We start from the raw sequence: 26,455 nt of genomic DNA on the forward strand, positions 1-26,455 counted from the left end.
AGGGCTCTGAAGAGGGAATATCCTCCCTTGTGGGCGTCTGTGTATGAGACTGCTCTGGGTGGAGGTCAACCCCCAGTGCCTGTGCCCATTGAGAAAACTGGGGCCGCAGTCTCGACATGGAGACAACGATACATTTTGGACACACTCCGAACAACATGAATGTTGTACAATGGCAGGAGCAACAAGCAGCGACCACAAACGCAAAGTTCTTCGCGTCAACTTAATGGAGTTCGGCAAAAGGCCACCTAAAGAAGAGGAGGAACACACCACCAAGAAGCCGAGTTTAAAAGTACGCTTTAGTTTATGCATTTACATTATTATTACCAGAGTACTTCAAGATCATATGCTAGCTCAATAGAGATCTGATTTACCACAGATTCCATGCAATATTTGGCTTTAAATACAATTTGTTGTAAAAATTATCTTTACAAAATCCTTATTTCTCATCGAGTCCAACTGGGAACCGAATGCTCCCAAGGGAAAGGGTATTGAAGGACCAGGGAGCACAAGGTTTCAACCGCAAGGTTCCAAGTGCTTTGTTTCCGCTGCTCCTTACATGGATTTCCAGAGCCCATCTCCAGTGGCATCCACGTAGCTACCCAATGCGCCCAGCACTTCGAGAGCTTACCACATGTGCACTTTGTAATCTGCCGGCGTTATTGCATTGTGTGGTCGCTCGCCAAGGTGGGTGGCTGGAAAAGGGGCGGGGGTCAGAGGGCAGGGGGCGGTATGCGATGTCACCTAGACTTTTGAGTGCATTTTCCTGCGGTCGCTCCTTGCAGATGCTCAAGAAGTTTATTGGGCTCCCAAGGAGCTGCCCGTTTTGGAATTTGATACGTTTTCAAGGGGCGATTTTATGAGTCTCTGAGCCAGCTAATTGATACGTACTTTGCTTTTTGCAAGTAAGTGAGGTCCCTTTTATGACAGATATGTACCTATGCATTATTCTTCTTATAAGTCTTGGGAATAAACGGCACCTTCTCGAGAATTGTATCCAATATAAAACAAGTCAAATGATTTAATCTAAAATCTTTGCCTTTCTTTTCGTTATTAATCTAGAAAATTCGTTTCACCATTGATGTGTATATTATATATATTATATACCCAAAACATTCAATTAAAGTTCTTAATTAAGAATGGATATACATACTTTAGGAAATTCTTCAATTTCTTAAGCAGCAGCTAGGAAAAGTCCTGCCTCCCAATCAAGTTTTCGGCTTTGGTAGACCACCGGAGCAGCCACAAAGGAATTTCCACTCTCTGTGTCATGCGATCTGGTTGTGCCTCCCATTTTTCTGGCTCACCTTAACAAGAGCCTCATAATCGCATCAGGAATTTTCTTGTTAAGCGTCAGGGAAAAAACAAAAAAAATATATACGTAAAAAAAAACACATTTTCGCAACTTTCGCGGGCGTCGCGTCGCCGCAGAAAAAGTCAACAGAGCGCGTGGCTGGCGGGGTGAGGGATTCGAGTCCTTTGTGGACGGGGATCGAGGTCCTTTGCCTTCTCCCCTGCGTTCCTCCCCTGCCTTTGGATGGAATACACAAACAAGCAAAAGTTTGTAAACAAAAATTGTGTTAAAGGCCAGACTCTCCGCTGGGGGAGGTGGAAAATCGGGGGTCTTGGGTTAGTGGTTTTCCTACGGGTTAAAGCGGCAAGCCGGCAAAGTTTTTACATCATGATGCGGCGATGATATGGCTCTGGGAGTTGGACAGAGATAGGTTGCTATGGCTGCTCTCTATACCGCCCCACAGCCCACCCCCCACCTCTCACCTGATTACCCCAGCCTTTCCCCATTTTGGTTGTAGTTTTTGTTGCGTATTTATTGTCGTCTAGGTTCAACATCGCCACATTCAGCTGCTGGATGATGCTGGATACATTCCATTTCCACTTCAACTTGCCCCATTCATTCAGGCTTTTCGTTGCGTGGTTTTACCCTTTTCGCGGGCATCACAATTTTATTGAGCAACTTACTTAATTAGAATAATGTTCAAGCTGAAAGTTAACTAATTTTTTAGAGCCTATAAAGAAGTATTTTTTAAAATGTTTATTTCAGTTTGAGTTAGAACAACAATTATTTAGAGTATTTAAAAAGGGTTTTTGTAATATAGAGGAATACTTTTTGTTTTTTTCTTGTTGCTGTTGTTTTTTCGCGGTTAAAGTTGCCGGCATTTGTTCCTCGGCTGGCCACACGGTTCGTTGTCAACGTTTGTGGCTGTTGTCCTGTTCGCTGTTATCCTTGTTGTATGCCCATCAGTTGGTTAGTCGGTTGCCGTTTGTGGGGATAACAAGCATCTCTGCAATTACAGGCAAATATCCTAAAAGATACTTTTGGACCCACGTGTAAGATGTTACTAAGTAATAGTACTTACATACTTAGTTACTTACTTAGTTTTGATAAGTGCATATATATGTCTTACATAACACTACAATTGTTTCATCTAAGATATAATTTATTGCAAAAACAAGTGGTTGCTATTAATATAATACAAAATTTATTAAATGTAATCATTTTTTTTTTATATTTAATAATGGTTTTGTTTCCATGTTTCATTGTTTACATCTGGTGCGTAGAACTTATTGTTTTGGTCTATTTGGGAGCACTCAATATTTCCCAAACCGTTTCGTTTACTAAATTTCCCTTTACCGTTACGAAGTCCTACGCAGGCGCGCTCTTTTGTTTGGGTTATATTTCTCTTTAAATCATTAAATATCCCTTTATCCCTTCATTCTTTTTATTCAGATTTATATTTTTATTTTTAAATTTTTATTTAAATGTTTTGATTATCATCTTCATTATGTTTTATAAAAAGTTAACAAAGTAAATAAATTTTATTAAATGGTCGAATTATGCACAAAATGAGCAATAGTAGTTTCACTTGTATAACATCTTATACATCTTTACTATTTAATAGGTTTTCTTCTATTTCTTTGGAATTTAGTTAAGCAATATTAATATCGAGTTAGAGTAATACATTTTTAATAATACTCGAACCGAAGTAAGCAACTAAGGAAGTTTTAAAGCTAGTTTTAATTACATTTTGTTTGTTTCTTTCTTGAACTGAGTTAAATTCCATTTATCCAGTTTTCCATTCATTAATTCAATTGACAATTTTCGGAGGGGACGACGCAGTCCAAGGGCTCAGTCTAACAGGTTGCTATGATGGCAACATGTGGAAGAGAAGAGGCGGCCAGGAAAAACGAACTGAAAGCGAACGAGAGAAAAAGTCCCGCAGAGAATCGAATTATTTACTCTGGGTTTTAGCACACACAACGTTTGCCGCCTGTAAACAGAGAGCCAATTCCTGCAGGACCTTCGCCAAAGGACCCTGTGTGAGTGTGCGAAATTCAATTTGACAATCGCCGACTCTGCTGCCGAAGCGAAATCAGTATTTAGTATAAATCGTGCTTTCAAACGGTGCGGATGTCCTGATCAGCGGTGTTATCCTGCGTCGTTCGTCCTGCTCGTCCTGTTCGTCGATTGTCGATTGTCGTTAGCCGTTGTCGTTTGGTACCGTTATCGCGTCCGGACGTTTGCGCCAGTGTGTGCCCTTTTAAGTAGGCAACACTTTTGTAAGACTCGAATTTAACTCTGCAATTAACCCAAAAAAGCATTACCAAGGAGCCCGGCTTCTTTAATTATTTAAATTCGGTCCTTGTCCTTTCTCTCGCTTTCGGTTAAGTGTACAATTAGGTGCGCCGTCGAAAATTCAATCAGTCAAAGTGGAAAAGAAATCTATATAAAAAAGGAGTGCGTCTGTGTGTGCAATAAAGAAGAGAGACAGGCTCGAATGATAACAGTCGTAATCAAAGGCTCTCGGTTGGCCTTTGTCCTTTGTTGATTCGCCGTAAATTCGATTGCCCCCGTGCAGCTTAAAGTGTATTTCAACGCAACGCTAAAGTAAGCAATTCAATATGTAGTGTTACATAAAATAGTTATCATTGGGCTTTAATTACTGCTGGGAAAGTTTTTCTGTAACCATGTAGCTAAAGAAAATGTTTAAAGAAGGTTTTATGGTAGGTTGATTGCAACATGTAGGTTACAATTTTGTGCCAACAATTAAGCTATGTTGTGTGTAATCTTTCACTGCGTTGAAGTGACTTCGCAAGTTGCACTTAGCCGATTGCCACTGTAGCTTCCTGCTGTGTGTCAACGTGTTAAATGCAAATGAGTTTTGTGGCTCTGTGGCTGGCTTCTCTCTCGGCTTTTTTGACTGTTAAGCTTTATCAATGGGCAACAACAATTACACATTGTTACGTCTTCAGATTGTGTCTTTCCCACTCTTTTTGACCTGCAGAGCTCTGCCGTCGAGTGTGTGTGTGTGTGTGTGTGCATGTGTGTGTGTTTGCATACCGGAAATGCAAAACTTCAACAACAGCAATGGCAGCCTTTCTCCTTTATTCCTTTCCGTTTGCCGTCTCCCTCGCTTTTTCCCACACTTGCATTCCTGCGATGTGTTTGCGCGTCTGTTTTGCAATTGCAATTTCCATTTCCGTTACCGTGGTTGCCGGGCTGAATAAAACTCAAAAATCCAAAGAAACTGTTTAAAATATTTGGAAAACTAAGTAAACAATATTGCAAAGCGGGAAGGGGTGTTGCCAATGGAAATATGCAGTTCTGATAGTATTAACAGTACATGTTCTTGATATTATTGGCTATTATCCTTAAAATAGTCCTTGCTAACACTTTCCATTTACAATCTAGTTTATATGCAAAGAAATACCCACAATAAATTCCTTTATATATTATGTACTGTTTGTCCTTTGAGATTTGAAGAACGTATAAATCACGGAATTTAGGTGTTTTTTAAAGCTCCTTTATCTGTGCATCTGAACAATGCCGCCTTACCTCCCTGAAAAGAACAACAGCTGGGGCATAATAAATTTATGATTTCATTTCGCCCTTGTATATTTGCTGCTGCCTCAATTACATTACAGTGCTCGCTGCCTTTGTTAAATTCGCAGTGAGCATTGTTTTTGCCATGCCAGTCATTTTTAAGTGCTCTTGGCCGCCGCCATTTTGTGTGTTTGTGTAAATATTTAATTGATTTTTAATATGCGCAATGCATATTTGATAAGTGTTTTGATTTCTTTGGGGCAGCAGCTGGCGGCTCCCGGCTCCTGGCTGAGAAAAATATGCCGTGGGAGTGGTATATATGGTGGCAAAGCGAAATCTCGTTTCGTTTTAATGGTCTGCGCATAATTTGTGAGCGTTTATGTTATCTGGCTGGTCCGCAGTAATGCCAGTTTATATCAAATTTGAAAATAATTTTGCTGGGGAAAACGATGTGAAAATTATTCATATAATTTAATCTGTTGAAAATTCAGGGTGGATGCCAAGACACCTTACACAACTTTAAGCGAGTTACAGCTTAAGAAATGTTCTTCCAAATAAATCAATTTCATGTTAAATTGACAAATAACTGCAAGCAAATATCAAAACATATTCTGCACTACGATTTTAATAAAATTTTAAATTTGATAATGTGGCACAAACGGGTGTTTAACAATCTATTGCATAAATGTTAGACCGCAAAATTTAAATTGGCGCCGGTGGCCGCAAGCGGGGAAACAAACAACAGCAGAAATCAACAAAAATGGAAATTCGTCGCCAATCACGTGCCGGCGCGGTTGCCTAGCGGAAATAAACGCGGGTGCGTTTTCTTGCTGGCGTTTTTTTACGCGAAGTCTGTTGACAGCAAAAGACTGCGGGTATTTTTGGGGAAATATAAGGCGAGATAAAAGACAAGACCGGAAAAAGGAAACGTGCTTTTAATTGAAAAACGTGAAGGGCATATAAAAAATGTTCCATGGTTCTTGTCCTAATATATATTATTTTAATTTCTTTTTGTATACATTGCATTTATTCATTTATCTCTATTGGTTTTTTTGTTGATGTGTAAATGCAAACCTTGTATTTTGACCTAAGGCTAGAAATTGTTGAAGGATATTTGCATAAAGTTGTCAGCCATTTGATTTATTGCTTTTAATTAAATGTCTGTCATCTGGAACTGCTTTTAAATTATAAGGTGGAGTTAGAATACTCTGCATTAGGTTAGAAAAGAATGGATATTTTCCAATTTAATGGCTACTTTTTCCAATTTTAAAGCGTTACCTACGCCTTACATATTCAGATTATCTTACTATTTAAAAACCTGCATTATAAGCGTCATTTATGTGCTGCCGCTCACAAATGTCCACCAAGTTCGAGCTGAAAAGTTCCTGCCAGTTCAGTGACCTCCCTGAATGCTTTCCCCGAATTCATTTTCCTCCCACAACAAACAGCGAAGCTCTTTGTGAAAATCTTGTTTACAGAGGAGGGAGACAAACCACAAGTTTCAACTTACATTTGCCCATAATTATGCAATTACGTAACCATTTAAATAGAACATCGGACGGATTCAGAGTGAAATTAAATACGCAGACGGAATATCGGAAACACGCAAATGAGCAAGGGAGACAGACTGCCTTTGACGTGACTTGACTGTTGCGCTGCCAGTCTCCTGCGGTTGCACTGGTGGAAGGGAGAGGGACGAACGCTGCCAGACTAGCGCCGTCTCTCTCCCACAAGGACCCAAGCGTCCTGCGTACGTAACTAATTTGCATTGGTGTGAGCCAGAAACCACACACATTCAAAAAGAAAACTCAACAGTGAGCTAGGAAAGGAGCAGGGAACGCGATAAGCCACTGCACAAATATTCACAAAAGGGAAACCCATATCCACTTTTTTATTAAATCCGTCTAGGGAAATATGTAGATTTGATTAATATTAAGAAATTAAATGTTTTCTTATAATGGGCACTAAAAATAATTTAAATTATTCATAATTTGGATAGGACATCTTCTTACATATGATTTTTATTCCGAATAATGAATTCTATTGTGCAAAATTGGCAAAAAAAAGACTTAAGAGCTGAATTGAGCATAACTCAATCCACTCCTTCGTTTAGTCATTTGGATTCAATCGCTTTTGTTTACGTCGCTTCAGCAGTCAATCAATACCGTGCTCCATCTGCCGTCCTATTCTCCCCCGCTCTCCAATCCAATTTCAATCCATTCCCATCCCATCCCCATCCCCATCCCTGTGCTGCGATGTTGAAGTATCTGTTTAGTAGTGCGCTTAACTTGACTTCCGTTTCCGCTTTGAACGGCTTCCGTTGAGCGTTATTATCTAACTAACTAGTGGCACTCGTGCGCGTAACGTTCTTTATGTGAGCGTATCTGTAGCTCCGAAGCTCGGTAGCTGTATCTGAATACACCCTCCTCGCTGTATCTTTGCATCTGGTCTTTGGTCTGCGGATCGCAAGTCTCTGCCAGCCACTCTCGTCGGCGACGTCAGTGTTTGAAAAATTTAATTACAAACTCTCTGAGGCATTATTAGAGAGATAACAGGATAATAACGATGGGCAAGGACGTCGTCGGTCGGCAGCTGTGCTCCACTTTTTTTATTCCTTCCTCCATCCTTGCTCTTTCCACCGCCATCCTTTGTAGGCCTTCGTCCTTCGCTCGTCGTCCTTCCTCCCATCCTCCGTCCATTCCCGTTGCATGGAAATTTTGTTTACTTTTCCTTCCGTCTGCCTCTCAAGTAGTTGTTGGGACTAGACTAGACTGCACGTGACAAGCCTTTGCGCATTTGTCCCATTAAAAGAGAGCGACACGGATTTTCAATATCCCCACAAACTTTAATTAAATACACTGTTTTTGTTTTATTATGCAGTTTTTATTGCCCGCTGCATTAATTATGAATTTAAATGTTAAAATATGCCACTGCTTGTGGGTCATCAAGTATGCTTTTAATTGGCAATCATATTTCAATTAATTGCTTATCAAAAAAAAAACCTCAACACCAAAAACAATATAAATATGCAATGCGCTGTGTTTAAAGTATTTTGTGTTATATTATATTTATAGTTTTAATTACTATCAGCGGGGAGTAAGGAAAATGCATACGAACTGGGCTATACCTTTTCATGCTCGACATCAAAATAGGAAACAATTCTATGACATTACTTAACTCTTAGTTCACAATCACCAACGTAGTATGGTAAATATAATGAGTACTCCCAATGTGTTTTTTATATGGTACCTTTATATAGAGTATGATTATAACAGCATAATCATTTTGAACAAACGCTGCGTACAGCGCTTTATAAAAACATCAGCCACACATTTAATGCTGACATCAATATGAATTTACTTAGGCTGCATTAAGTATACGCACCATGAACCCTTAATCCATTCGCAACAATTAAAAGCTTTATTTGGGCTCACTGTGAAAAAGTGTGCCACGTACAGAGGTCGCCAGTTATTTTTATTTACCACGTTTTATTCTCTACTAATTGCCCCCATTTCCTCGGTAAAAAGTAAAACAAAATATTGTTTTCTATAAAAATTAATTCGCTTGTAAAATATTTTGTTTTGTTTGCCGTCAATAATTGAATCGAAAGTGAAAGGCAGAGAGGGAATTCGTTTCCATTTATAGTTAATTAATAAATGGCAATGAATAAACGCTCGCCCAATGCGAATGAAAACATTTTTATTCAACTTTTGTGCATTCGAGGCTAAGCCTGTAAATTGTTTAACAATAAGCGAAACAAAAGCAATCGTGTGTAACAGCTGCCGAAGCGCTGAATTCAGGTTAAGCTCTTGTTATGAAAATAAAATAAATCCGTAACTACTCTGCGCTGGAAGTTAACAAGGAAATACTTTTTTGCTGGCACTCGTCGGAATATCAATTTAATTAAAAATAACCTGCATTTACGGAGTGGCAAGTTAAGCAAGTGCCTCAATTCCTCAAGTAAATCTATATACAGTACAATTAACTTTATAATCCGCACAGATCTTAGCAGCCAAGCTAAAATAAAACCAAAGTTAATCCTCCCTGTCCTAAAATTGGATATGTAAAACGGTAAACCAGTGAAAACAAAAGCTCCCCAAGAATTTGCACACACAAAGAAAAGAAAAAGAAAAACAAAATGAGGAAAAGACGAGGCGCTCTTCTGCTAATTGTTTAAGTATTAGCTAAACTTCGTGGCATTAAGTCAACTCCGTGGCATGGCAGAAATTTAATTAAAAAAGTTATTTCGGGACGTATTTAAAAATTAATTTCGCCAGCCAATGGAAACGCACATTGTGTGCTATGGAAACGGTTTGACCAGCTGGCACAAATGAATGGCGGCAGGGAAAATTGGACCGAAAACTGTGTACGCAAATGGGGTATATGGCTATGGCTCTGGAGCCGACAGTAAACAAATTAGCTCCAGTTCGCAGGCATAAAGGATATGTATTGAATATGTGCCAACGTCAGCTGACGCCTCTCCAACAACAGCAAACAGCGACAGCAACAAAAGACGCAGGAAACTCAACCGCAATGCAACGCGTAAAAAATGCAGTGAAAATAGCCAGTAAATTGTGCAACATCTGAGCCAAATAAATAACCGTAACAACAGTGTGGGCTTAAAACTGAACTTAACTGTAGGAAAAAACGAAGTTTATGTGATACAGAAATAAATATCTCTTTTTCTGTTACATATGCTGCGTATGCGTAATATTTATAATTAAATGTAACAGGACAGGCAAATATTAAAGCCTACTTTTCTGCGCTGTTATTATATCAGTTAATTTCACCTATTTTGTATTTATATTAAATATATTTTTGGATATTACGAACCTTTTTAAATTCCATGCGTGTAATAGTCAGCTGCGTAGATCATTTTAAGTGCCATTTTCTAAGTGATTTATGGCCACCCTTAAGGCAAATTCCTTCTAGTTACTATGACTCTAAAACCGTTTTCATCCGAATTTTTTACAAGCATTAATATAATCTTTATAGCCTCTACACGCATTCCTTCCCCTTTTTATGTGTGTGTGCGGCCAATTAAACCCGCCCATATAAATAAAAATAAACAATTTCTGCAAACAAAACGAGGAAAGCAGAAAAGGGAGCTCACAAAATTTGAACATAAAATGAGCAATTTCCATGAAATTGTTAAGAAAAATGTGGCAAACATTTATTGTCGAAGGAAAAGGAGAATGAAGAGCATAAGGAGCATAATTTGCAGGGGAAAAACAAGGAGAGAGACATCATTTAAGTGCCGCCTTTTGTTATGCACAGTGAAAAATATTCCGTAAAATATATGTATCCCTGTCCGTCTTTCCTTCTATTCCACTTTGCACTCGGAAACAAGAGTAAACACATGTCTGCTGAAAAGCATCAAATAAGAACACACTGACTCACAAAAGGCCACTAAAATATTATATCTAATAAACCGAAAAAATGTTTGGGGGCGGGGAGCGAGATGAGAAATACATAAAAGAGGGAACAATAACAAAAGACATCAATCATAAGTCAGTGGGTACACGTCCACATAATCTTTCTCCCCCAAACTTTTTCGTCTTTATGTATATTTCTAGAGGGGCAGTGAAAAATTACTCCCAGCCAAATGCCCATTGACATTGAAGTTTGTGTGTATTTCAGCCAGGGAACATGAAACATCTTTTTCCACCTCTGACTCTCTCTTCAATCTCAGCTTGTTTACTCTGGCGGCATATGTTCATTAAATTTATTAAATTACGGACACACGCAACATTCGACATATGTTTGCTATATATGTACATCTATACACACAGATAGACCTCCTCCATATGGTCATGGCAGATGCTCAGACATCGAGAGCATTTAATAAAGACATGAGTAGGAGGCAGGACACATGGCGAGTGCTGTTGCCAAAGACGCTCGCTAATTGGACTGGGTGGAAATTGGGTGTGGAAATTGCCCCTAACTAGACATTATTAAATTGGTGCAAGCAGCAGTTGCGACATCAAATAAAAAGTAAAAACTGAAAGGCAAACAAGATTTTCCACTGGCAAGGATTCTTGATGAAGTCAGATTTCGTTAAAAGGAATATACATACAGTTCTCATAATCTGGGCACTGTTAATGGATCATAACATACCACATCATCTTTTTCTTGAGTTTAAATATATTTATCATATTCTACTGGAAAAGCCTACAAATGTTGTTTAATTTCATAGTACCATACTAACCAATGGTTTTGAATGTGCTAAGCGCCATATTTCCAATATAAAAGCACTCTTAATAGTTAATACTTTCAAAATAAATGCCTTTTCGGCCATAAAGTCAAATCTGAGCGTAAAAACAACACCGGACATCTAATCTCTATCTCAGTCTGACGGCTGTGAGAGGCATAAAAATGTCCTTGACATAAAGATGTTAGCGGGGCATCTCACTCTGGCTTTTTGCACAGCTATCTCTGCGCTCAGAAGACTTTATTAAGACATTTCACGCTGAACTTTATATATACGTAAATATATAGAAGTGGAGGAGCAACAACGAGTCGCGTCTACTGGCGGCAATAAAGCCGAGCCGAAACGCAGCTGAGTTTCATGCAGAAATTGTGAGATTTATGACAGGGTGTATATGTATGTATGTTTGTATGCATAACCGCCCACTTGCCACCAAAACCACCCGAACCACCCATGGTTTTTCCATAAAGGCGAGGGCAAGAGGAAATGGGAAGCGGAGCGACAAGGTGACTGCCGCAAGTGCGGTTTAACTGCCAAGCCAGATCCCAGAATCCAGTATCCAGTTCCCGTAACCAGAGCAAACAAAAAACATTTGCCGACTTTTGGGCGTCTGCCGCGGCACAACATCGGCTTGTGTTGTTTGTGCCGGGCCATAATTGGGCCAAGTTCCCAGGGCTTTATAGGAAAATTCTGTGAAATTTCTGCAAGTGAAATCAGTGGAAATGTTTCAATTTGATGGTGTAAAAGTGAAAGGAACTGCCTGAATCGATATCGCATCAAAGGGAAATTCAAGAAAAATCCAACTTGTTCCAGGATAGTATATTAATAGTTATTACATTACTGCATTCATATATTGTTAACTGTTTTTCTGGTAAATTGCAGTTTCAGTTTCATATAAAGTTATATTCTTTGCAACTGGATTTGCAACCGCGTTACACATTACAAAAAACCCTGAAAATACTTCTAAATTTCCTACACAATTTCCTCAATTAAAAATGTATTGAATTTTGAATGCAAAAACCCTCATATCCTTTTCACGCATTGTTTTAAAATCGATTTTATTCCCTCAAAACAATTTGTTTCACGTCTCACTGCAAAAATAGTAAAAATCGCCCGAAAACCAAACAAACGTTCGCCACTTCCGTCGAGCTCGAAATGAGCATTTCTGACAGCGAATATTTGTAAAAAAAAACATAGAATAGAATATTCTACCATAAATTAAATTCATTTGGTAAAATGCATAAAACATAAAACAAACCCGAGATACAAGAGGGTAAATGCGTACTGGAAGCCTAAACAATGCCTGCCTGTCTGTCTGTCTGTCAAATGCACTCAGCGCTCGGCGCCGACGAAAATTTAAATGGTCAAAACTATATAGGAAATTAATAAAATATTTAAAAGGCAGAGAGAGAGAGAAAACCAAATAGCAGGGCAATGCCATTTTAGCCAACAATTATAAGCATATTAAACTATTAGGATTTGCATTAGTGTGCGTAACTGGGCGTGGTGTGCGTGTGTGCGTGTATTGGTGCTGCTTTGGCAGGATGGCGGGTTAAAAATCTGGTGCAACTTTATTATGTAGGCGCAAAATTTGCATATCAAAGCTGCTAATAGAGACACACGGACCGGCCAAACAAATGGGTGTGTGTGTGTAAATTCAGAGACACGCACACATGCCCGCATCCGCGTGTCTGTGTGAGTTCATTGTAATGCGTCCTGAACTGCGCTGTGTGCGTGTGTCTGTGCCATAAATGTGTTATTTATGAGCCATATTAACAAGCGACAAACGACGGCGACGTCGGCAACGACAACATAACTCATACGCACTGTGTTCTGGAGCACATTTATTGTATTCAATTATTGATGTAGTTCAGTTTAGCAAGCGGAGCTTGGCCCAGCTTTAATCTCTCGATTGTTGTTAAATAAATGTTGTGTATTTTGCAGATAACTATTAAAGTCTTTGAGTTGGGCACGGCCTCGTGAAATATTCATGCACATAAATAGCATGCTAATAATAAATGCTAAATGAACACGAAATGAGTGCAGAAAATCAGCAAAACTTCAATTTCATTTATTCATTTCGCTCACCCAAGGAATTAAATATAATATGTTTAATGGACTACTTAGTTAAGCTTTGCATTAACCCGCCGTTAAACCCCTGAAAATCAGCGTTAAATCTTTAAATCTATTTTTGTAAAACAAATCTACACAATAATTCAATTCCACGCTGAACCCTTTTTAAATCGTTTCAACGAGGGAGGGGAAAATTGCTGATAATATTTTTGTTTGCAGACAGACAGAAAGGCGAGTCACAGACACAGATATGCCCAGACAGAGAAAGGTCCTGTGACTGGTCAAAGTCACAGGACACCTGCAGATTGTGTGTAAAACAAAGCACAACCCTTTTTGATAAGCGCACGTCGACAAAAATCGAGAAGGGACACGAAACACCACGCAAGCAAAAAGGATTTTAACTGTATTTTGTTCTTCGGGCCAGTCGCTTTGGTCTTTTTGCTGATTTCGGCCACATTGTCTATTACACACGAATTAACATGAAGCCGGAAAATAAACAAACGGCGTAGCAGGCCAGGGGAATCCCCACCATAAGCTGTATAGCCCCATTCAATCCGTATCTGTATCTGTAGCTGTATCTGTATCTGGTGCATCCACTCCGTGAATATCCTCCACAAAATGTCAACAGCTTTGTGTGCTGCTCCCCGCACCTGCTTTTTCCACCACCCCCCTCTGGATATCTTTCGTTCCTATTTTTATTTTTCTTTATACCGGTTTTGGCGCATTTTGGTTTGTTTTTGTGTATTTTATGTGCGAGTGCTGCACCCAATATTTATTTGACAAAAACCTATGGCAGACCCGATAAGCACACCAGATGCACACACATCGAGTGAAGGATTTAAATGCGGCTCGGCAAATCGAATACTGGGGAAAACCTGGGCTTTTGTGTAGGTTATTTGCAGAATTTTTCATGTCGCTTAGATGAGGGAAGAATTATTTCGCAGACAGTTCGATTTTGGTACTGGCAGCTGGCGGCTTTAAATTTGTGTCTACTTTTGTACCTTCATACATAGTATGCATGCATCAATTACTGCAAGTTTTGTGTATGGTTTTTGATGGATTAAACAAAGTTAACCTATATTAGCGTACTCGGGCAGGAAAATATCCTTCGCTTATTTTTCTGACCATGCAATGGTCTGTCAACTGTTTTAATACATCACAATTGAGCCAGAAATGGCTAACGAACTGCATGACAATGTCAAATTTCGAAAGCAACAAACAATAAATTTTCACGAAAATTGACAACATCAACTTGATGGCTCGCAACAACATTTGAAGGGACACAGACACAGTCACCCACACACACACACACAGTTCGTTGGATGGAAAACAAACGAACCCAGTTAAAGATAAGGATAATAAAAAAGGAAACTGAAGCGGCAGCGGGAGCATCGCGTGTCAGGAAAGATTATGATAGGATATATTATACAACAGGAGCAAACAACAGGAGCAGGAAGTCGGGCAAACAGAATCGAACGTCGCGCAATTTGAGTGACATGTCAGCACAGAGCAGCGAAATGTGCAAAAAAGCCCATTGCTGGGAATGGTGCAGCGAAAAATATATTTATTTATACACTTTTATCAACAGCGACAATACAATATTGTCAAAGTTTATTGCATTTATCAATGTATAAAGCGCATGCATATTCGTATATTTTTTGTTCTGTTCAGTTGGCAACAACACACTCAAGGGAGTCGGGAAACTCGGCGAGTAATTAGTTCAGTTGAGGAGTTTTCCGAACCGGAGCGAAAGCCAGACAAGTGTCCTTTATGAGACCCATGCCCTCAGTGTCTGGCTTCTGGTTTCACTAGCCAGCAACCACGACGATGCCCGAACAGGATGCAAATCACTGAGGGGCAATTAAACAGGACCAAAGTCGTCTAGCCGTGCAAAATGGTTATTGGGCTCTTTCGTCTAATTTGTTATTTACGGCGCTTTGCGTGTCAGATTTAATGCGTTCGCCTAAAAGGTTTATCCCAAGGTATAAAACTCCAGTCAATTTAAGTGACTGCTCAGAACAATGTGCTTAAAATAATATACTGTTTATTATTTATTCCCAGAGCCGACCAACTGCAATATGTTTAATTATTGCGCGTAATTATTGCGCAGCATAGGCAATTTAAAAATACTCAGCCAACTAATTAATGCTGACGCAATCTGGGGATAAGAACAAAGTCGACCATTTCCTCGTTAACTTGTTTTATTTTTCCACCCCGACCAAAACTCTCGGCGACGAGGCTGCACATTAAAATCAAGGGAATTGGCTCATGTTACGCTTTAATTAGTATTTAATTACTCAATAATGCAAACCACACGTCGTATGAGCAATATCATTTATTTCGCAGCCCCCGAACGGCGCAGGAAAGCCGTATAAATTAATAAAACATCAACGGGAGGCCATTAATTTGATTTCGTAAAAATATTTTTTGCGTGAGCAGCTGGTCAGAAGTTAAACGATCCTAACCTGCTCGCTCGCCCGTTGAGGAAACACGCAATTGTGGAAAAGCCGTTTTCCTCGTTTCCCGCTGGACATGCCAGAAGTCGTAAAAACACAAATCTCGTTGCCAAAGTCGAGAAAGCAAACGCAACACAAATTGATTTCGACATTCTTGCGGCTCAAGAACTCGAGAGGCCGATGAGAACAAATAGGGAGTGAAATTTAGTTGTTTCAGCGTTGAAATAAATGGAGTTTCTCGAATTAATTAGCAAATGGTGAAGGCAGTTAAATGAGAAATGTGCCGCCAGCTGCGTGTGTGGGTTCCATAAATAAATCCCCCAATGCTGCCCAATAAAAGGTCTTATATATAAAATTCAGTTTGCGAGTGTTTGGCACGCAATTCCCATCGATGGCCAAGTCAAAATGCCAAGTGTTTTGGCATTTTCCTACTGCCTCGAAGCATTAAAAAGGTGGACAATGTGTTAATTGCTTGAAGAAATCCATGGGATGGTTTGTCCCCTGCAGTATTTCTAAATAAATGAGCCTAAAATGGCCATAGTCATGGAATTGGGTCTACTTTGCCGTAAATTCCATTCATTACAATCAATGCTGTAGGTTCACAGTGAAAATATGTACAACAAAGCCAAACCACAGAGTTTTTTATTATCCCAACAGCAAACACTTCACTTTTCATCATCCACTCACAAGAACTGAGCCGCAAAGGGCAACAGCTTATTTTCAATATGAAATTGTTTTCGCTTTTTTTGCGGCTTTTTATTCTGTTGCCTTCTGTTGTCTGTTCATTTACTTTTACGAGGCATTTGAGATTTGCATAAACAACAAACAGCCGAGTGTGCATATGGACATGAAACATGAACATGCCCCTGACACAACAATGGCAGCTCTGTCCTGTCCACCCACCTCACCCACCTGCTGGAAAATCCACCCACCCACAAACACGACCAACGGCCAATAGAAATTTCATGAGGCACAGCCTCGCTGACTCTGGTGCTCTGGTTTGGCAATTTAGCAGTTTGCAATTTTTGGTCAAACAGATAACAGAAAATAAATATAAATTATTACAGAGTCGTCGCTGATGTTCCCCAGTTGGTTCGGTGTGGCTCGAAACTCGTTCAGCTACTGTTTTAATATTTATACTAGGTCAGTGCTGTGCCCCAGACTTCAGAAGCAGCGCACAAGGTATAGACTAAAGATTACCCCTTGCTAGCGAATAAGTCAATTTTACCCTGTAAGTGGTTTCTAAAAGAAACTACACATTAATGGTATTCTATTTGAAATTGTTGTAACGACACAAAAATATATGTTTCACATGCTTTAGTGTTCCAAACAACAGTTTGCTTTAAGTGGCAATGGATATCCAAATGAAAACCAAATGAAATCGAAATTTTCCAAACATTGTTTAAAGAATTTTAAGGTTTCTGTGTTGTTTCTTAGGTAACCATTGTTTGATATACAGAAAACATCTTTGTATGCGAGTTTTTAAGTTAGATTGTAGATAGGCACATGAATGGTGGTATGCAGTATTGCAATATCTTTAAAAGATGAGATATTTATTGGAGATACTGTTTTACAAAAATCGAGAGACTAGCGCCACGTACAACAGCGAAGCAGTCAATGGCAGTCGATCGCAGGACACGTCAGTAAAGTTACGAGACTTACCAGGAAATTGACCAAGTACTGGCTAAGACAAATAGGAGGAGTGAGAGAACGTAAAGAGGACTGTAAAAGTTTAAGGAAAAGTTGGCCATTCAAAAAAGGAAGGGAAGGATATTAAGGAAAATAGGTAAGGTTATAGTCTTAGTCCTGGGCAAAGTTTCTCGCTAATGAGAGTAAGAGTTCTTCTTATTTTGCGGTGGAAACTTGTAACTTGTCGCACTTCCTGTTTTCTACCATCAGCAATTGCCTCGCTTTTTTATGTTTATTCGACTTAATCAGTTTGGTCACCTTTTTTTGTTTTTTGCGCCTTTGTTGGCATAAATAATTCATGAGCAAAATATTGGGCAAGCGCCAGAACTTTTAATTAAATCAAAGTTGACTTTAATTAAATACTTAAATGGGCGGGGAGGCGAGTTCGAGTTTGGGGCAGCTAAACAAAGGCGAGCCCAAAAACGCTCTCGAAAAAGCTATTAAGCCTTAAAGTCTAATAAAATAAACAGTAAACACACTTAATGCCTTGATTACCAGCATCAACGTGGGGTTCAAAGTCCTTTCCCAAGGACTCGCCACAGGCCAAAGGAGTCTGAGACCGAGATGTCCTGCGTCCAAGACGCTTTCTCCTCGCTGTAGTTTGCACTCAGATTTATGCCAGACCGTCCAGGACTGACCTCAAAATTTGTGGTCCACTTGGGTGGATGGTTCAATCGAGAGGAAGTGTGGTGGTGGGACAGGTTTCGCCTCAACTTTGGCAGGAAAACATGTTCGTCGGCCTCAACCACAGAGTGCAGTAGGATTTCTGGTAGCTGGGAAATAGGAAAATGCTAAATAGGTTATTTTATACAAAAGTTTAGGCGGGCACTTCGATTATACTGCTCTAAATTGACAGGAAATATTTCCAAATAAATCTATTGTAATTCCCAGTTTACAATAGAGTGTTGCATACTTTCGTACACCTTAGAGAGTGATTTGGAATAACAAGCTTTTCCCCTTGCAACAAAATATAAATACAGCATTATTTGAAGTTCAAACGAAGGAATCTTGAGCACTTTTTCATTTTAATTCCCATTATACGTCCAGCTTGGGAAAATCAGTAAGGAGGAATTTATGTCTGGAACCGCCCACAAGAAGTTGCCACTTTGTTGTTCTGTTCCGTTGGGTTTTGGGTTCTTAGAGAAGCAGCAGCAGTAGAAGCAGCAGCAGCATGAAGTAAATTTATAGCAAATGATGTGGTTGCTGCCCGACTCCTTGTGGCTGGGTGTCTTAAAGTAAAATATTGACAGTTTGAGTCGGAGCAAGTGTAGCATAAACTGCTGTCAGGGCCACAAGAAGTTTTCTATTCCCATTTTTTCGGGGGCAGGACCAACCCAGAGACGTCTCCTTGTGGCAGAAGCAACAAGCAAAGCAGAAAGTAATTGCTTTCTCCCGCTCATCGTGACTTTGGCTTGTTGCGGTTAAGACTTTCTTCTTTACGACCCAACGGCGAAGGCAGTAATTGTGTGCGATATTTAATTTCGAGGATTCCAGCTTTAAAGGCAAGGAAAATATCGAAATAGGCCATCTCTTGCTGCTTAGTTAGTTAGTCGATGCATTCACATTTGCATGTGCCTCGAGCACACACATCCATAAATGTCTAATTACTTTAGCCCTGAGTTTGCATTGTTTATTAAATTGTCGGCTGACAATTTATGCCATTGTCTTCGGGGGCAGGTCGGCTATGGGTTTCTATATCATGCTCAAGATTATATATGGCAAAGTGACACAATGCATCAAACGATTCGATTGATTTAATGTTGGCCAAAGTGAATGTTTGCACTAGTTTGCACTCACCATGGAATTTAGGAAATTGTGCTTCAGATTTGGCTGATAATTGCATATTGTGTACATATTTATTCACAAAACAGGAATGGCAGTGCTTTGAAAAGTAAAACAGCCGGGCTGGGTTTTGTTTGGGTAAATTAATTAGTGCACATATCGAATGAAATCTACCGTAAATGCATTCAAATGAATTGTAAGGAATCTTATCTGAGCAGAGTGTGTTATTTGACCCATTTCATTTACTATTCCTATTCTAGAGCTCAATAATTTCCAAGTCGCTCTCTGTCACTGGAATGGCCGGGAAAATCTCATTATTTTCATTTATTTGCGGATCCGCGTGCAATGTGTCTCTTTCGCCTTTCCTTTCTGGCTGGGTGTTAAAAAGCTTTTGCTCTGCAGATGCCGCTTATCAACTCTTTTCCACTTATATATCCTATTCTGTCTCCGAAGGAGAGCATATTCATTTTCCTCGTGCCAGTTTGCTTTATTTATTTTGCGCCAAAGGATTTATGCTTTTGGGTTTTGGCGGCGCGCTTGTCTTTGAAGCCCAGAGAACGAGCGTTTTCCCGTCTGGCGCGATTTTCCCTTGCAGTTTTTTCTCCGAGTTTTCCGTGCATATTCCTCTTAGTTTTCCGTTTGTTAGTTTTGATAACACACAGAGTGAGTGTGCCGTCGTTCTTAAAGCTCTTTCAAGTTCTATTATGAGAGGGCTAATGAAAAGTACAAAAAGCAGCCGACTTTCAACTGTCTGGCACTTTTGCCTTGAGGCTGTGGGTTGAGCTTGATATCCTTTGAATGCAATTAGCTGTTTGCCTAATTAAGTTGCTGAATTGTTTTTAAAGGATTAAAGCTACACTCGTTCGAAGCTAATGAATGCAAATTTCGGTTTTTGTGCACTTAATTAAGCTTTTTCAATGACAAAGCTGTTGCATTTTTTTCGGTAATTTTGTGCTTTATTCTGACAGATTTTTGAAATAATATTGTGCTGGTAATTATTTATCACCTCTTGCACAATAAATAAAACGAGCTTTTTTTTAACTCGCCGTAATACTTAAAATTTTAAATGTATGTTTTAAAAGCATCAATAAAAGTTGAATGGGCGACAAGCTGAACAGATATTTAATTTAATATTTCCTCATTAAAATACTCACATCGCTTAATTAATAAATATCTGTCACTTTAATGTGCATTTCCTAATTAAATTTAAGGTCCTTAAACTAAACCTCAAAATGAGTTGCACAACACATCTACCTCTCGCTAATTACAAGCACAAAGAATTCTTTCTTTCCGCTGCTTTTGCTCTGTTGCAAAGACATCCTGTGTAAGCAAACATCCTGGAAAGCATTTAGGAAAATCTTCCGCCTGCAAGCCACATCTTTTTGTTCCTGGAACTCCTGCCTCCTCTCTATTCGCAGTCTGTTTCCCATTTGTGGCTGCGACTATCAAAGTATAGCCGGGACCAGCTCCGTGTATCTGGAGTAATATAATACCATGTAATAAGGAAGTAACATTTACAAAAGCCAACTGCTTGCAACAGTCAAACAAACACAAACAAACACATGGGCACAACGTCGTGTACGCAGTGTGTTTTAGATGCATTTGTGTGCTTATGGAAAAGCGGTCGACGCGTGTAAATTGCAAAGAGTAAAATCTTGTAAAAGGCAAATTCCTTTCAAATGCAACCATTGCTGCGGATGCAGAAAGGATGTGTGGCAGGGAGAACTACTTAAAGTTGCATTCCACTAGACTGAGAACTGCCTTGCAGTATGTATGTATCCTTGGAGTAGGAGATGTGGTGAAATTTACACACCGCATTCAAGTTGACTTTTATAGTATGTCATACAACAAAATCCCAGGGACGATATCCACTCAGCCACCCACTCTGCACTTCTTTTTCCCCATCAGCACCTCAATCATTGCTGGCAAAATGTACTAAGCAAACTCTGTAGTTTTTTGTAGATATAAAACTGCTGCTGCCTCAACAGCAACAATGGATTTTTGTTGTAAGCTGCCACTTGATTGAAGATACAGCAGGTGCTGGGCAGAGTGGATAAGGACTCTGAGACCATAGGATCAGTCAGGCTTAGAGTTTGTTTAGTTATCTATTTGGTGCTATATTCCTATTTGAAATGAAAATTCTTACACTCCACCAATGCAACGTTATTAATTGCATCTTACAAATATTTAAAAATTCCCAAACATTTTCATTGGAGATTTCGCTGTCAACTTTTCAAGCATTATTAAAAATAACATGAAAAATGAATATTCATTTTGCAGCCGAGCAAGTGTGAAACGAATTCCAACGAATTCTAGAAACGGGCTGCTAAAGAGGTACAACTTTGGCATTCCTCTTGATTTTCTTCATTTGAATGTGTCCCCCAATTATTGTGACCACAGAAGCCAGAAGAGCGACTTTTGCCCCTCGAGATGTTTGTGTTTGTGGGGGTGGCCATGCGGAAAGTGGGTGCTGCGAATATGCGACGATTGGGTGGGACAACGGGGTGGACAAACAGTGCACACAATGTGAGTGGCATCCACACTCCAGCAGTGCATCCATGCTCTTATCCCTGAAACCCCTTTTCTGCCTTTCTAGTTCAAGTGTTTGCATTTTACGACCACCGACACAGACAGACACATACAGACACAGACGGACACAGACAGAGGAGCACACACTAAGCGGGTGCTTGTGTGGGTGCCTGAGTGTGTGCGAGTGTGTGTGAACTGGTTCTTTATATTCGAGTTTGTGAGCTTAAGTGAAATGTAGCTGACCCAAGCAGTAAAATAGACGGGGGGAATAGGAATTGCATGCCTGAGTGTCCCAAGGTCGCATCCGCCCATCATTTATCTACCTTAACTAATAAATATTCATTTAAACTTACTAATCCATTGCAATTTGCCTCTCAACTTCTCCTTCAGGCAAATTATAGGCAATATTTTACAATTTTAAAGAAACTTATAAACAAAACTAAGGAAACCCAGAGGAGTCAGTGCCAAAGCGAAGGGTTTGAGGTCGAGGACTCTACGCGCAGAATCTGCATGTCAGCGAAAAACCCACCGAAAGGCGTGAGATTTCAGATCGATTATAGCCACAACTTCTGATCAAACAGCGGATCCATTAAGATGCTCAGTTCGCTGGACGCGCTGGCCGGCAAAATAGCCACTGCCACGCCCGGAACGGGGGCGGTAACGGCGGACAGCAAGAACACACAGTCGCTGCACCACCACCACCGCCTGGACTATGACTACTCAGCGGTCGAGATCGAACCACCGGCGGAACAACTGGCCAACTCCCCGCGCAGCGAACGCGAGCGTTTGCAGCAGGCCCAACAGGCCTACGAGCAGCAGGCCCAGGCGGAGCTGGAGTTCGGCCTCGCGGAGGTGGACGCCAAGTTGACGCAGCTGAAGAGCAGCCACAGTCTGCAGCACCACCACAACCACAATCACCACCACCAGCTGCAGCGCCATCCGCCGCCCCACCAGCAGCAGCAGCAGCTGCACCACCATCAGCCCCACCACAACCACCACCACCATCATCCGTACCAGCGACCCAGACCCACATCGCCACCGCATCAGCAGCATCAGCAGCAGCAGACGCCCTCCTACCAGCAGCAACTCTCCCAGCTGGCCGCTCTGCAGGACCACCACGATCTGCTCCAGACGCAGCAGGAGCTGTTCCACAAGCAGTTGGCCACCATGCAGGAGTACCAGCGGGAAAGGGAGCGGGAGCGCGAGAGGGAGCGCGAACGGGAGCGGGATCGCAGCAGCTTCATCGATAACAGCGACTACGATTCCCAGACGGAGTTCAAAATTTGCCTGAGGGATAGGTGAGTGTGCGAAAGACGACATCATACCGACATCATACCGACATATCCATTCCGGATCCCAAACCAACTCACACTAACCTCTAACAAAGTGTTTTCATTACTAGTTTTAATAGTTTACTTATTTAGTTGTTTCTTGTTTAACATATCACTGTTTTAGGTCCTTTTAAATATTAATTTATCAGAAAAAAACGCTGTCATAATAATAATTTTATAATAATTATAATTTTTATTTTCTGAAAAAACTACATGTGATTTAGTATGTGCAAAGCGAACTTGAAAAAGAAAATATAATTATACTATCATTAACAGCAATATAGCTTGTTTTTGTGCACTCTGCATTCTTAATACATTTTGCATTCGGTCATAAATCATAATTTTCACTTTTTAACGAGCTTTCCCTTCGCATAAGAAACTATAATAACAGCAATTGTGAACCATTTGCATTTAGTTTTTTGCGCAAGTTTTTAACTGCATTGCATGTTTGCGTGCACGCCGTGATTGCTTTTTGAAATCCAACTTAATTCATTAGCAGCAATGGACAAGAAGCTATATAATTATAGAAATGTAAATGAATATACAACCAATACAGGAAAAATCCATTAAAATCATCGTTAGTTCGGGTGAATGCATAAATAAGCATCGAAAGTCAGGTGCATGGGATAAAATGTGCTCTGCTTTTTTTGGGGCTTAAACTGGTGATACTTTTGAAAACTGCACTGCATTTTTGTAAATTTAAGAGGATTATTATCAAAAATATTTTAATGAATTTTCCTTAAACGGAAATGGCTTTTTTCCCCTTCCCTCGAACTTGTTTTCTTCATTGGTGTGCTGTCATGTTGTTTTGTATCCTGAGTGTAAACACGCCGAGAAATCAAAACCCTGAAACACGCACCTTGGCACCGCCTTGAAGCACCTGCATGGCATCGCGAATCCGAAAAACAAAAACAAGAAAAATAATAAAAACATTTGTAATTTTTGGCCAAACGAAAATGTCACGTGACAAATTGCCGCAGGGCGAATATGTGTGCATATAAGCCAAGTAGCGATGGAAAATCGTCCTGCGGCGGTTACGTTAAGTTAAGTGGGTTCGGAGGTGTAGGTGTAAGGAAAATCGAGTTTTCCGAGCACATGCTCGACACGAAAACGGCTTTTCCTTGCACCCAAACAGCCAAACACCCCCGCAGACACGCGACAGGCGGCGTTATTATTCACATTTGTTTGGTCTTAACTAATTTAATGTGTAATATCATTTGACATATTGTTTTCATGTTTCTGCCTTTGATTTGTGGCCCTTTGCCATTGGATTTAACCCCTTTTTCCCATTTTCCCATCGCACGCTGTCTGAACCTTATCACACATGCAAATAGTTGGCGCCTTTCTGACAGTTACCTCTAGGATATCATTTATACACAAAAATGGGATAGGAAACTAGGAATGAGAATATTAGAGAAATAATAGAGTATATTATAGAAGAGTGGAATTTTGGGAATTTTTATTTAAACAAAATATTTCCCTACCATACCATCATTCTATTATAGATATGTACATATTTATTGTGACTAGCATAGATTTCACCTACTCCCATCTCTAACGCCTTTCACAAAAAGGCAAACATGCGTAAATTTTTTATAACCCACTGAGTATGACATTTTATGTTTACTACCCCAGCAATTTACAACTTTAGCTTCTATTCTCGTGGCCCCCTTCGTTCTGGGCACTTTATGGCTATTTTAAAAAGCTTTGACATTTGCGTGCCTGCAATTGTGGCCAAGTAGAATGGCGAAATACCAAATCGTTCATTGACTTTAAAGCGCGTGTTGCAATGCAATTAGCTCGGGGTAAATGTAATGTTGCGTTTGCATGTGACATTCAATTAGTTGGCGACTGGGCGGTGGTGCTTCAGATACAGATACAGCAGATATAAAATAAATCGGGACTCATATAATAATAGTTCATCCCCAACGGGAAATATTCCCAGCTGAAAGTGAAATGACTCTGTTCTAATGCGCGACAAAACAAACAAACAACAACAAGAAACAACAATAAATACAACAAAAATGTAGGAAAACAGTAGCAGCGCTAAACAAATAGAAGTGCAAAAACAGAACGCAGAGAGGTTTTTCATTTATTAAAGTGGCCAAGAGTGGGTGGTTGTGTGAGATGAGGAGCTCTGGCCATGTAGGCAAATAATGCCCAGCACATGTGGTGAATACAAGGATGTTTGGAGGAGGTCTGAAAAGGACTCTTAGAAAGCAGTGCAGCTTTGCTGTGGCTTAAGGTAAGGCGACAATGGACTGCGTGAGCCAAAGGAAAGGACATTTTAAATAAAAGAATGTTCACTCGTAGAAAACTTTCAAATTATTTCTTATGGCTTAAAGTATCCAATTTATATTAGTCCTTGATTTACTATATTTGAAATCAAAAGTAACCGCAATCTCTGTTACAATTTCGACCCAGAATGCTGTAGAATTATGCATCATAATCTGAAGGTCACTTTCTTGAATTTTCCCAAGTACATTTTCTTCCCTTTTCCAATTTCACCTCCCCACTTTTCAGCCAACAAAAGCAATTGAAAAGAATGCTGAGCTTCCTCTTCTCCTAAGCCTTATAAAAAACAAACTGGAAAACGCACCTACTGCAATTTTTCCACATTTTCCACCCGGCCGTCTATTTATAGCCCATTCTTGCATTGCATTTCACTTTGCAGCGTTCTCTGTGTTTGTATCATTTCAATTGTTGCTGCTGCTTTTTGCTTCTGCGTTGTTTTGTTGTTTGTTTACCCAGCCACCGCCCTGCCACCCACTCCCCATCCCCTGAGAACATCCAACTTTTCTTTATTCGTGGGTGCGGTTGTGTGTGTGTGTGACCCGGGAAAAGCTAATTTAGCTGCTGGCTGAGGGACATTCAAGGATAACCCAGTGAGTAAGCTCGGCTCCCGCGATTTTTTGTTGGGTTTTGTTCTAGTGAAATCGAAATCCAGCAGACAAGGGCCAGTGCATCCATTTCCCAAGGCACTGAACGAAAATAGGTGGTCGTTCTTGTATATAAGCCTATCAAAAAGAGGTCTTTTTTCTTTAATAACAATACGTAATTTAAATAGGTATTCCGCCTTTAACTTAAGTTTATTTATTTTAAGATTATTTTTTTCAGTGCCTGCGTAGGAATATATGTTTTGCGAATGAGACAGGACGCGTCAGATGTTCCATGTTTGCCATTTGCATAGTTGCAATTCGAGCCGAGCTCAACATGCATTTGTGTTAGTCATGTGTGTCTGCATACTTTTCACCTTTATTGTTTTATGAAAATTTTATTTGCAAAAAATATGTTAAATATTTGTTCGGGTGTGTGTTGGTTGGCTTGAGTTGACTTGCATCTGCTCACTTTTTCCAGAATTTGTTATTTAAATAAAAATAGAAAGTTGCACAGAATCTACGTGCATAGCTATGTAGTTTTACCTGAAGAGAATTTTGCGAAAATTGTTTTTACGCGTTGGGAAATCTCTCCACATCAAACAACAATATTTAAATATCTTATGTTCTAGTAAAATATTTAAAAACTATTAGCTAATATGCTATTTGTAGTG

At 39.9% G+C, this 26,455-nt stretch overlaps 1 protein-coding gene across 2 annotated transcripts in view; it reads left to right on the plus strand.

The window, feature by feature from the left end:
- Nucleotides 1-26,455, plus strand: part of LOC122611714 (CUGBP Elav-like family member 2) — a 105,641-nt gene that overhangs the window by 7,517 nt on the left and 71,669 nt on the right. For both annotated transcript variants that reach the window (XR_006325548.1, XM_043784988.1), the window contains exon 2: nt 21,965-22,872. Coding sequence is in view for 1 of the 2 variants with exons in the window: in XM_043784988.1 (XP_043640923.1) it covers nt 22,169-22,872 (704 nt within the window). In the remaining variant the exon portion in view is untranslated. The remainder of the gene's footprint in view (nt 1-21,964; nt 22,873-26,455) is intronic.

Source organism: Drosophila teissieri, chromosome 2L (genome assembly GCF_016746235.2).
Source record: "Drosophila teissieri strain GT53w chromosome 2L, Prin_Dtei_1.1, whole genome shotgun sequence".
Lineage (NCBI taxonomy): Eukaryota > Metazoa > Arthropoda > Insecta > Diptera > Drosophilidae > Drosophila > Drosophila teissieri.